Source organism: Gobio gobio, assembly GCF_949357685.1.
Source record: "Gobio gobio genome assembly, chromosome: 8".
NCBI classification, from domain to species: Eukaryota; Metazoa; Chordata; class Actinopteri; order Cypriniformes; family Gobionidae; genus Gobio; species Gobio gobio.
The window spans coordinates 41218476-41231769 of NC_137114.1; the positions used below are offsets into that span (position 1 = coordinate 41218476).

General features: G+C 38.5%; 2 protein-coding genes across 2 annotated transcripts; both read right to left on the reverse strand.

The window, feature by feature from the left end:
* Positions 1–1172: 1172 nt before the first annotated feature.
* On the reverse strand, positions 1173–6130 carry LOC307130385 (nuclear factor 7, ovary-like; the record flags this gene model as incomplete). The annotated part of the gene is made up of 7 exons (XM_079823349.1): positions 1173–1705; positions 1842–1871; positions 4473–4614; positions 4696–4929; positions 5211–5306; positions 5420–5862; positions 6058–6130. The coding sequence occupies 7 exons, from the start codon at positions 6128–6130 to the stop codon at positions 1173–1175; spliced, it is 1551 nt and encodes a 516-aa protein (XP_079679475.1).
* Positions 6131–10777: 4647 nt separating this feature from the next.
* LOC307130386 (odorant receptor 131-2-like) lies at positions 10778–11625 on the reverse strand (the record flags this gene model as incomplete). Its single annotated transcript, XM_079823350.1, is given in 2 exon segments — positions 10778–11404; positions 11407–11625. Coding segments are annotated over 2 exon segments (846 nt in total).
* Positions 11626–13294: the final 1669 nt, after the last annotated feature.

Genomic DNA, 13294 nt, shown 5'->3' on the forward strand with positions numbered 1-13294 from the left:
GCAAGTATACTTGCATGAGTATAACAGAATAGTAATGAAAGTTAACTCTACAACATACGGTATGTGACTAAAACACATGCAAAAACTGAATAAGTTTCAGGGGTGTGCACAGACATTTTGGGGGGCATGGTCTTAAGCAGGCAATCCTTCTCCAAGTTATTTATTAAAAAAATAAAGTTACACAGTAGAACATATTTTAATTAATTACACTTTATATAAAAAATGAAATAATTCTAAAAACCAGTAGTTTGCGGCAGATTAAATAATTCATTTAACAAATTTGTATAAAATGTCTGATTATTCATGAATCTCTGAGTGACCTCTGTCCTTATGAATATCCTGTTATAATGGAGATGGTGGTCGCCACCACCAGTGTGTCCTTGAGCAAGGCACTTTACTCCATGTTGCTCCAGGGGGATTGTCCCTGTTATAAGTGCACTGTATGTCGCTTTGGATAAAAGCGTCTGCCAAATGCATAAATGTAAATGAATGGGTCACTGAATCCTCGAGTCATTCAAAACACTGAAACATTCAAGAACGAAACACTTGAGGATGCAATTATTCAGCTTTGTTTGGAACTATTTACGTTGGTAAAATAGAGCAAGAACAGTCAAAATTGACAATATTGTGTCTAAAACTGAACTTATAGAGAAGGTGAAGCTGACGTCACACAACGTTGAAGTTTATGCGCCATGTTGTGAGGATCCCGATGCCTTTCTGCCAGTGATCGAGTTTCACTCAGGTTGAGATGCAATAATCTTTCAATATTTATATCTTTATTTATAGAAATGAACACAGGACAGATGCAAAATTTTATATTTTTGGTTTCATATGTAGAGCAGAAAAAAAAATGGCCAAACATTTCTGACTGTTTATAAAAACAATGAAACTTCATTAAAAAAATATTACAGTAGATTTTCAAAGCTGGAAAAAAAATACTATAGCAAAAAATGTGATGACATATTCATTGTTTGAAACCAACAAGTATTCATAGCATGGAAAATGTATTTTTATATTCTTGTAGTTATCTTTTTGCAAAGAGACAGGGACTGGTTGAATAGGACCGACCGGAATTGGACTGGGAAAACATCACAAGCCAGATCTTGGGTTGCCCGAAGTGCTGTAGCACCATATATCAGGGATCTCTATATCAGATCTGTAACTCCGACCATTTATAATATCTGATGTGATATGATCAGTGGTGGATCTTTTTTTTTAGTACCAGGGCTGAAGTATGGAAAGAGTTCCTCAGTGAAAGACTGACCAGTGAATGAATAAATGAGAGATCTAGACTCCACATCATAAAAGGAGACAAGACCCTCCTCATAATCCACAAACACACCCACGACCTGAGGCTTCACTCTCAGAGACAGAAAGATCGAAGGAGATTCACGAGCCTTATATTGATTCCCATCCCTCAGAACTACAGTCCAGTATCCAGCCTCAGGAGCTGCTGTGATTATACCTTTCCTGTTGATGGATTCTCTGGCCACTCCTAAATCCCACTCAGTCTTTCCCTTTACCTGAACCTCAAAATAAAATCTTCCTGAGGTGAAACCCTGTTTTGCCAAAACAGAGCAACAAGTGTCAAACCGCTTTTGGTTGTCTGGGAGTTCAAGCTTAATGTCTCCATATGCCACTTGTTTTCCATCATCAGACAGGATGAGTTTTGAATAAGATGTATCAGGATCCAGTGTCACATCCACTGAGAGAAAAATCAGATATGAATCACAACTTTACAATACAACAGTTTTCATGTGTTTAATGTCTAAAATAATGTATTGTGTGTAGATTGTAGTATACATTCAAACTCTAATGTAGGCCTACATCACAGATTGTACCTGCATATTGTTGCATCCTCTTCAATTCAACTGCAGAGACAAATGACAATAAATGAGAGAAGTTTGAAAACTGGTGAATGTGTTTGAGGTCATGATCATAGTAATTATAGGGTTTTCATGGTTCTGTTAGTTAGTTTTGTTTTCACTAGTCATGTGCTTCTTTGTCTTTATTTCCTGCCACTCATTAGTAGCCTGGTCCTACTAGACTCTTGTACATTTCATTTGTACAGAGAGTCTGGCCACTCTCCATGACAAGCGTTAACTTCCTTGAAGGCGGGTACTCTGTTGAAGTTTAAAACTATTTGATCTGCCCAGAGCCACTCTGGATCTGCCATAACCAATCGCTAATGTTTGGTGGTGACGTATGTCCTCTCAAACTAGCGCACAACATCAACTCCCTCTGTTCGCTGATTGGACCGGTTAAAATTTGACCAGAGAAAACCAGAGAATATACCGCAATCCCAGACGGAGTACTGAAGGAAAATGAAAATTGAGCGCAAGTACGTAGGAGGGCGGAGCCAGGTTAACTCATTAGGTTATGGACACTGATTATTCTCACTGCGCTTGTCATTAAGTTCATTATCTCCGTGTATTTAAGTTCTTCCTTGTTCAGCCTCCGGTTGTCGGTTTTTGTTTGTGTTACGTGCACTCTGTTATGCCTTGTGGATTACCTGAGTTTATTTTATTATTAAATACCTTCATATTGGAACCTGTTGTCTCATCTTCATCTTTGGATCTTCAGCTATGCAACAGAACAACTAACCTTAAAAATGGACTATGCAGCTAAGTTTGCTGCTGTGGGCTAGAGGGGCCACACTTTACTGGATTATACAACATAATTTTGCTGTCTCGCCGTCAATGCTCCTTTGACAAGACCCTCAAAACCCTATTCTGGATCGGGGCCAACAACCATCATCCAGTAGACCTCCCAGACACCCATGGACTTGACTGGAGGGCGTCTACCCCCGATCCAGACTACAGCCAGACCCAGAGCCCAGCCCACCACCACCCTTGACTGCGGAGAATTCGCCTGAGCCCCCCGCAGATGGAGAGCTTCTGCCCGCAGCAAGCATAGAGCCTGTGACGACTGCGGCAACCATCGCCCCGGAGCCGACGCCTCAAAGTAAGTCTTACCAGGGGTGTGAGCCTGCAGCCACCGACAAAGAGAAACCTGGTGGAACTCAAAATGGAGGACAGGCTAAAAGAGGTACAGAGTACAGAGGTACTGCTTCCCACCAAATTGCACCCTGAATCATCAATTTCATCACCTGGGTCTTCAACGCCGCTGGTTCTGTCCAGCTTGAAAACTGTTTCTTCGAACTATATGGATTTAAAATGACCGTCATTGATTCCACCCAGCTTTCCTCTCTCACCTTCACCGCAGAGCTCAGCCAGTCCTCCAGCCCAGTCTCAGCTGCCTGCAGCCCTTCACCTTCACCTGTAATGCCTCAGGTCATGCACTCTCCAGCTGCACCTAAATGAGAGAATACCTTGTCTCTGCCTCTGATCCCTTCGCTCCCCCCAACCTGTCAACTTGTCAGCACTGCCTTGGGTCCTCCCACCCTTGGCTCCACCTGAGACCCTCAGCCTTGTGCCTCCACCAGGCTCCCTCTTCCATCCGGCTCCACATCTGTCAGCAGTCACCCTGCCTGCGCTGTGAACTTACGAGCCTTCCGCGACTCTTTATCTCTCCGCCCTCCCTCCGGATCCGCCGTGGTCCTCGAGTGCACCTTGAGCGCTCGTTGCTGCACCCTCGCCTTGGTGTTCAGAGCCAGCGTTGTCACTCAAGCCCATCAGCTCTGGGATTCTCTGACATCATCTCCATCTCCGTCTATCATCATCTGGATGTGGGCGGTCACTTTTACACCATGGCTCCTCCCGTCCTCGACTCCACCGTGGGCTGTTGTCCCAACTGTGCTCTGGGTCTCATCTATCAGGCCATTCATCCCATCATCTCCTCCTTGGCAACTACTTCCATCTGATCCTCCCTGGTCATTGCCATCTGCCAGCCTGCCCGCCCTGTTTTCCAGCCCTTTGCCCACTCCTTTTACCATCCATGTGTGATGTCTCCTTGTCCGCCTCCAAAGCCCCCACCATCCCTCCCTCTTCTCTTAAGTTATGGTGAGGGGGCGTAATGTCACGGTTCTGTTTAGTTTGTTTCATGTTCATGGACTTTTAGTTTACCCTGTGGTAAACATAACTTGACAATACTTTGACGTTTTGTTCTATAACGTACACTACACAAACTCTTACCCCAAGCTGTCTTATTTAGTTACTTATTAAAAACATAAGTTTAAAAAAATGAACATAACTGCTTTGCGTTTTCACTGCGGGTGTATGTAATTTTAAATTGTAATTGACCCTATTATAAAACCCTTTAGGAAAATCTCAAAGGAACCAGCAGCGAATTACACTTCAGGGTTCTAACGTCAAACCTACAGCACTCTATTGGTGCAGTCACACAGCTTATCTCAGAGCTACTTATCTGTTTATTTACATGACGAATCACGCGGGTTCTGGGCTAGTCTGCAGCAGTTGCTTTCCCGCTCAGTCTAAAACAGTCACTTATTATAGGTGTACCATAGTTTTTAAATAAAAAAGTTACTTAAATAAAGTCTACCATTCTCTTACCAGTTTTGTTGAGTTTCTCATCTAGAGTCTCCTGCAGCTGAATCAAAGTTTTCCTCAGAGTCTCCACACTCACATGTGTGTCACTAACACTGATCTCAGTCCAGTTGCTGGTGTGTGCAGGTCTGCTCAGGGACGGGTAAATCTACAGCAGGAGAGAGCAGAAATCCCTCAGCATGGGGAGTGTTGTGCTGTGACGTGAGCAGACAGAAGGACCTACACTGACCTGTAGGAGGTGCAGGTGATCCTCAGTGTGTGAGAGCTGCTCCAGCTCAGTGTCTCTCCTCTTCAGCTCAGTGATCTCCTGCTCCAGCTCTTTAATGAGCTCTTCTGCCTGCTTCTCTGCTGCTTTCTGCTTCTGCTCCATCATCTCCAGAAGCTCAGACTGACATCTCTCAATGGAGCCGATCAGATCAGTGAAGAGATCAATACTCTCTGCTTTCTCTTTCTCGGTCATTTCCTTATAAATCAAGGAACACATTTTTTTTTATTGTTGGCCTTATTAATTTTATAGGTGTCATTTCTTTCTTTGCACAATTGCATAAAGCCTCCTGAAATGAGGGAAGTTATGGATCTTCTCTGTGACCCGAGCCTCCAGTGGCCCACAGGAATCAAACAATGAAACCCAAAGCTCTGGTTACACATGTTAGCTGGTCTTGGAAGACTCATAAAGAATCATAAAGACTGCATTGTTGACTATGAAAGAGCAACACCTGAGCAGTAATATTTTCCTGAACTCACTTTTTTTATTTTTGCTGAGTGTTTGAGGTCTTGAACCCTCTTCATTCTGTCCTGGATCATCTGCTGCACGTCTGTATGCATCGTCTTCAGCTGAGGCTACAGATTCAGATAAATTTTTTCACTGAACATTGACTTTATAGATCAGACCTTACAGATACTTCTTTATTTGTTGTTTGAACAAAGTTAAAGCATGTAAATGTATGTCCTACCCTTCTCTCTCTGCTCTCCTCTTCTACGGGAACAGTGTTGTGAGTCTGGTGGTCTTTCACAGCGCAGAGCAAACACACACATGTGTGATCATCTCTACAGAACAGCTCCAGAGGTTTCTCATGTTTCTGACAGATATAGTCCTCAAGATTCGCCACAGGATCATCACAGATGTCACAGAGAACCTCAGATTTACTCTGACCAGACTTTCCATTAAAGAGGAGCACAACCTCTCTGAGTGCTGTGTTGATCTTGAAGTCGGGTCTTTTACTGAATGCCTCTTTACATAATGGACATGTGTAGGTCTGACTGTTGTCCCAGCTCTGGTTCAGGCAGCTCTTACAGAAGTTGTGTCCACATGGAGTGCTGACTGGATCAGTGAACACATCCAGACAGATCGAGCACTGGAGCTCCTCTGCTAGAGGACCACTGGGGGAGGACAGAGCTGAAGACGAAGAAACATCATTTATCATTTAGAAATAATTTATACAGAAAAGATTCAAACAAGAAACAAAACTGATCAGTAAATATTTCATGCATGACAGAATAAAGCCTAGATCAGTGTCATTTGTATCAGGCATGTTATTTTATGTTATACTTTTCACATTGTCATTATTCTTTCTTTCTTTAGTTTACTGACTTAATGGTGGTGCATCCAGACTCGTTCTCCTGGCCTCAGTCGGTTTTGGTGATGCTGATGAAGATTCTGCCATTTTTGTTCTATTCACATCACACAACAACACATAGCCTATGTCATTTCACAGCGTTAAACATGACCATGATAGAGAAAAGACAAAGTGATTTCATCCATCCATTGAAAACCAAGCATGTTGTTCAGGTACAAGGTTCACATGAGTACAAAGTACAGCGAGAGTAAAAGGTGAAATCAAAAATAAATCAGGTAACAAAACATTAAACATCTCAGTACAAAATTCCTTAAAACTGATAATATGTAACCTACCTTTATGACAAATCTGAATTTTCAGAGGTTTCAGTTTATGTACGTCCTATTTCTTAAGTGCTCTGTCGTATGCCAGCACATATCAAACATTGCATCAATCAAATTATATACTTACAATGTAATTCTTATACCATTTCAGTATATAAAAATGTTTCAGTTCGTAAAATTTCCCGGTTGGCCGTGCATCCACTTCCACATGCAAGGGGTTATAATCAACTTGCATAAACAGGTGAACAGCACACCTATCCTGAACACCCGCCCCCACCACACAATACACACTGCCCTCTATTGGCTATGGCAATAAATAAATAATTCATTTTGGTTTATTTGAGTTTATTACAGTAAGTGATTAAATAAGAGGTAAATGGTGTTGGGCGGTTGAATAATATGTATGTTCAGAGCCAATTCGATTATTTTTTTCACTTGAACTTTAACTCAAATGCATGTTCTCAGAATCAATCAAATCTGTATTAATAAATGTTCTACTGATGCCTTAGTTGAAGTTCATGCAGTTTTTATTCACAATACCAGAGAGTCTTGCAGGTCAACTTTCATTCAATGACGGTTTTCGCCATTAGCAAATTATACTAATCAATCAAATAAGACAAAGAAGAATTGAGCAGGACAATGTTTCCTAACCCTGAAGTAAACCCCACATCACTGCAAATTTTAAGGGGCCATTTACACAACACCGTTTTCAACTAAAAACAGAAAACTTTTTGGTAATACTGTTCCGTCATTAATGAATAACTACAGGAACAAATGAGTAATGCATTATTAATATTAGTAACTACAATTAACAAGAAACTCTAATGAACTAATTAGTTAGTAATAGTGCGCTCATGTTGAATGTGGTCACTCAAAAAATATAGCACCTATATAGCACCATTGTCACATGCCTGTCCTGTCTCGTGTGCACATGTGGTGTTTTGTTATTTTGGGCATGTGCTCCTGTCTCTGTCTTGATCCCACCCCCGTTGTTATCTCGTTATTGGTTTCATTTGCCCCACCTGTGTTCCCTCATTCCCTCTTGATTTGTCCCCTTTATAAGTTCCTTTGTGTTCGGATCGTTGTTCTGTCTACGTCTCCCTTCCCTGTTATCCTCTGGTATGTTCTGAGTTATGTTATGTTTTCCCCCCTCATGGGTTTTTGGTTGTGTTTATGTTTATTTTATAATAAATTCATTCTTTGCACACATGAGTCCTCACTTTAGTTTTCTTTAAGTTTCACATATCAACCATATCTTAACATGTTCTGTATATGGTATATAGCACCTCAGCCAAAGAACCTCTGAAGAACCACTGAAGAACCACTAAAGAAACACCAAGATTGGTGCTATACAGCACTTAAAAAGTTTCCCCTATATGATTACGAGCCAAGAACCACTTTTAGTGCCATTTAGCACCTTTTTTTTTTCTTCTCGATTTCACTATTATCTAATCATTACGATTTTTTTCATACCTCCCAGAGGACTATAAGAACTACAGGTTCATAATTAACATGAATAATGCATAATATATAATTAATCCTAAAGTGAAGATCATGATAACCAGTAATGACTCCAGTACTACCAAATCCTACAAGGATTTACTAACTATTTGGATCAGTGTTCTAACGTGAAAAACTTGATAACTCTCTAGTAATTACTGAAGTCATTGTAAGCTTTTGAGGTTTTTGTAAGTTTTTTTGGATAGTGATGGCTTCTGACGGATTTGGTAAGACTTGAGTCATACTAGTGGGTTACCATGATCTTCACTTTAAAATTAATGATATATTATGCCTTATTATTCATGTTAATTATGAATCTGAATATAGTAGTTAATAGTCTTCTGGGAGGTATGAAAAAGATAGTAGGCCTAGTTATTGATTAACTAATATGAACTAGCCTACCACATTCAACTGAGCACTATTACTTACTAATTCGTAAATCTGAGTTTCTTGTTAGTTAATAGTAGTTACTATAATGTTAATAGTGCATTACTCATTTGTTCCTGTGTAGTTATTAATTAATGACGGAACAGTATTCTAAATTGTTACCAACTTTTTTTTGCACTTTAGTCGTTCATTTACACGACAACAATGGAGTGCAAGTTTTTGAAACCGAGTGCAAGTTTTTGAAAACAGTTATTGTATCTGTATAAACTACAAAAACGCGAATTTGTGAATACGGTGATGTCATGCGAATGCGCATTACATGTTCAGTCTAAAAGTGCTTTGTTTTTCTTTAAAAAGCATGTATAATAATCATGTTCACTGATCCATGTGAACGGGGATCACTTTGATAACATTGTCGCCTGTACACGACTCGGCAGTGACTCTGCACCTCAGACGGGTGTGTCAGATAAGAGAGAGTTTTGGCGGGTAATTCCTGGCATTCGGTCAAATTTCAGTCCCCCAGCCTTTTAAAGTAGTGGTTCGCCGAAATGAAATGTTAAAAGCTTTTCACAAGACTTACTGGTATGAATTTGTACTTAGAAAATACTTACAAAATGTGCACAGTGTACTACATTTTGTCAATATTGTAAGTATTTATTTGTTACTTTTTTTGCGAAAAATATATTTAAAAAAAAGCAAGACATTTTATATATATATATATATATATAAACAAACTGACTATAAAGTTATGTCCATAATCTAAACCATTCTCCACCTACGACAATTTAGGCTCCACCAATAAGTGACATCATTTACCAGAAATTACATCCTTCAGGCGTCAACAGTGGCGCAGAGGATGGCAAGTAGTATCATACTTTTTATTTATATTTTTGAGGAGTATTGTAGTCAGGAGGTTTACTATCAAGCTTAACAACTCAACCCCATCACATAAAAGATGGAAAATTAGTTTTTTTTTTATTAAAAAAAAATGGCAGCCACAACAGCAGCAGATATGTTGACCCAGAAAGGGGACACAATATGAGAGAGAGAGATTTTCAAAATTAAAAATATAAAATTGAAGACAATGTCTCCCTTCAACCCCATCACACTATTCTCAACCATGTTATTATAACCATGTATTCTCAACCATGTTACATATTTTTGGAAAAAATAGGGAAGACATAAAAAAATTAAGACATTTGTCACTGATTACTACCTGACATGTTAAGGACTAACCCAGTAAAAAAGTGGTTTTAGTTAAACACCTAAAAAAAATTTTTATTATTTTTTTTTTTTTTACAAAAATCTTGTACGTGTTGAATCTGGGCCGACACTCTGTTGCTGTCTGGGTAACAATTTACCGAATCCCAGGAATTACCTATAGGCCTACTCCAGGACCATGGTTGGGAATTACTGGAGTACAAGAGATCAGAGACATTTATTATAGTTATTTATATGGTGGACAGTGACATCTTGTGGTGATATGACACCAACCTACACTGTAAAAAAAAAAAAAAAAAAAAGGAAAATGGACTGGTAATTTTCTGAAATTTCTGTAAACCCTAAAACACAACACAATGCAATGTGTAATTCAAAATACAAGCAAAAAACTTGTAAAAAATAAATAAAAATAATACGGAAAACTCCTTCATATTTATACAGTAAATTATGCCCAGATGATGCTGGTGACTAGTCATTGTAATCTATTACTTGGTCACTGGTTCCCCATTTAAGAGCCATTTTGGTATCCTTTATTTTGCTCATTTAGATAAATTATTAACAGTGATGCACACATTAAATTTGCATACCCAACATCATATTCAATAGGAACAGGAATTAGGAAAGGCAAGTTACCTGAATATTTTATTATTTTAAAGCCTTGTGGTAAAACAAGATACAACATATATACCATATATTCTATATTGTCTATATATTGTCTAACATATATATCTTTTTCATTATAATAGCAGGTTATTTCTGAACTGATACAGTTACTAAATAAAATAACTTAACTATCCAAAATTAAACACAGAAATTACAAATAGTTCACACAATTTGACATGTTTCATTGGGTTATCAGAAAAAAAAGCATAACAAAAATATGCTTACAAAATTGACATTAATAATAAAGTTTGAATAAAGGGGGAAAATGTCAATTTTCCTATAGGCTGGACATCCATTTTGTTGTCAATCATATTTGCAAGTTTATTTAAAGTTAGATTATTAAATATTAAAGTTAAATATTTAAACATTAAATTATATCATTATATTTATTAATTACATGCATTTAAATGAAATATTTGTCATAAATAGCATACCTACTGCCAGCCAAAATATATTTATACATAAGTGATTTTATATGATTAAATTGAATGCTAAACATTATATTGTGTGAGGTTTAATTGCGTATGGAAATGCTTAGTACGCCTCTAACAGTTTTACCATCTCTTATTTTGCGCTGCTTAGAAACCAAACAAATGCCACAAAAGGCATAACACCTAAGAGCTTTATAAAACTTTTTGTCTCATAATCCATAAATGAAGGGACTCAGACAACGAGGCAAGATCACAAACAAAAGGAAATTCGAGTACCTTACATTCACAAATATCATGACATCTACTTTCCATAAAGGCATTTCTATATAAGGGGTTATAAGTTGTGCCATACACAGAAGCAGCTGAATGCCATGGAGAAGAACAGTTTTTCGACCCTTATTTGTGGACTTCTTGTTCTCAGAGGAGGCAGACCTGGCCGCGATCATAATCTTGATGTTAGTGGAGACAATAATACAAAACATCATGATAAATAAGAGCTGCAGCGTCACTGCCCTCATGTCCGCCAGCCATTTTACCTGTAACATGATCTCCACACTACACACAACATATGAAAACATGACACTACGTGGAAAATAAGAAAAAGAGCCTATGAAAATAAACAGTGGGAGAACAAAACTGACAACCCAAATGGTGAGAAGCCCAATGAAGGTGTTTTTGGGGGTGGAGATGCTGGCATGTCTTAGAGGCAAACTTATCGCCACATAGCGCTCCAAACACTTGGCCACAAGAGTCAGGGGTGTACAAACAGTGAGAAAAGACATAAGTGTGCAGATCATACAGCAAGGAATTATGTGCACGGGGTACTGGTAAAACCCCCCCATAAGGGTTCAAACAGAATAAAAGCGGTGTCAGCAAAAAGAGTCTGAGCAAAGAGAACGTAGCGGGTCTCCCTGAGGGTCTCCTTCTTCAGAAAGGTGAAAATCATCAGTCCGTTCACATAGAGGAGAATCCCCACCACTAACTGCACAATCAAAGGCTTCTCATTTAAAGTTTTCAAACTGTACGTACTGCTCGAATTGTTTCCTGTTGAGTTCATAATGATAGCTAAAATAAGTCAGAAGGTGGAAGCTGCATGTGATGAGCACCTCCGATCTCTCCTTTCTTTGTGCTGTTTTTACAGAGCGTTAGATGGGCTGGACCTTATTTTGTTTGCAGACACTCATATGTCATCGGCGCAGATGTTTCTACACTCTAAAAAAAAAAAGGTTCTATATTGCACCAAAAATGGTTCTTGGCTCGTAATCATAGGACTAGCACTAAAAAAAGGTTCCCCTATGATTACGAGCCTTTTTTTTTAGAGTGTATAACAGTGCTGATTTCATCATTTGGGATGAATGTGACGACATATTTCTCAAAGAATATCATAATGTGTGTCAGAGGGGGACAGTAACTAAGTACATTTACTTGAGTACTGTACTTAAGTACACTTTTTGAGTATCTGTACTTTCCTTGAGTAGTATTTTTTCTGGAAACTTATGACTTTTACTCAGAGGTGGACAGTAACAAAGTACATTTACTTGAGTTCTGTACTTAAGTACACTTTTTGAGTATCTGTACTTTCCTGAAGTATTATTTTTTAGGGAAACTTTTACTTCAACTTCACTACATTTGAAAGACAAATATCGTACTTTTTACTCCACTACATTTCTATCAAGGTCCTCGAAGTCAAAAGTCGTTTCTGTAGCAGTTTTGCAAGTCAGTGGATGCTTTTTTTTCTTCTTTAAAAGTTTTTTTTTTTTTTGCAAAATGTAAATGTCTGGGAGAAGCATAGACATATGGATGAATCTGGAAAAGCATGATGAAAGAACTCAGTTCAGTCTGTTTTTTGTGCCTCTGAGATACCAGAGCACTAGCTCTGAATAGAGCTTTCTTTTGTGTTTTTTTCGCACTTAAACAGACCAATACACACAAAATGTCAACATTTTCATTTTGGAAAGTATTCACGTAAACAAAGTTGATTATGTCTTAAGTGAAAGTAAACAGTTGGGGGAATATCGAATGTGTATCAGTGTGTGGGATTTGTGCATTCTGCCTTAAAGTGACAGCAGCTTTGTAAAAAGTTTTTAAGTATTTCAATTAGTTCAAGGTGGTTGTATGCTAGCATGTCGGATGGTGCATCACTGACTGGCTTAAACCACCATGGCATAGTGAGCATTTATACAACAATGCAACAATAATAAAATAATGCATTGACATAAAAAAGGAAATTTACTTTTGATACTTAAGTACTTTTAAAAGCAAGTACTTCTGTACTTTTACTTAAGTAAAAATAGTTTTTAACAACTTTCACTTGTAACAGAGTAATATTTGACCAGTAGTACTTTTACTTTCACTCGAGTAATGGAGTGGTGTACTTTGTCCACCTCTGCTTTTACTTCACTACATTTGAAAGACAAATATCATACTTTTTACTCCATTACATGTCTATCAAGGCCCTCGAAGTAGAAAGTCGTAGCCGCTTTGAAAGTCAGTGGATGATTCTTTGTTTGTTTTTTGTGCTGACAGCCTATCAGTAATCACTCTTGTAGGATCACATGAAGCTCAATGATTTTTTGAACATCAATCAATTGATGGCAAAATAGAAGGCGGCAGTTCCCAGATGCAGTGCGAGCAACCATAGTCATACTTAAAAGTTAAAATTCAGAAGAGCAGATGTGGATAAGTCTGAAAAAGTGCGACGACACGAAAGTGCACACAGAAAGTTG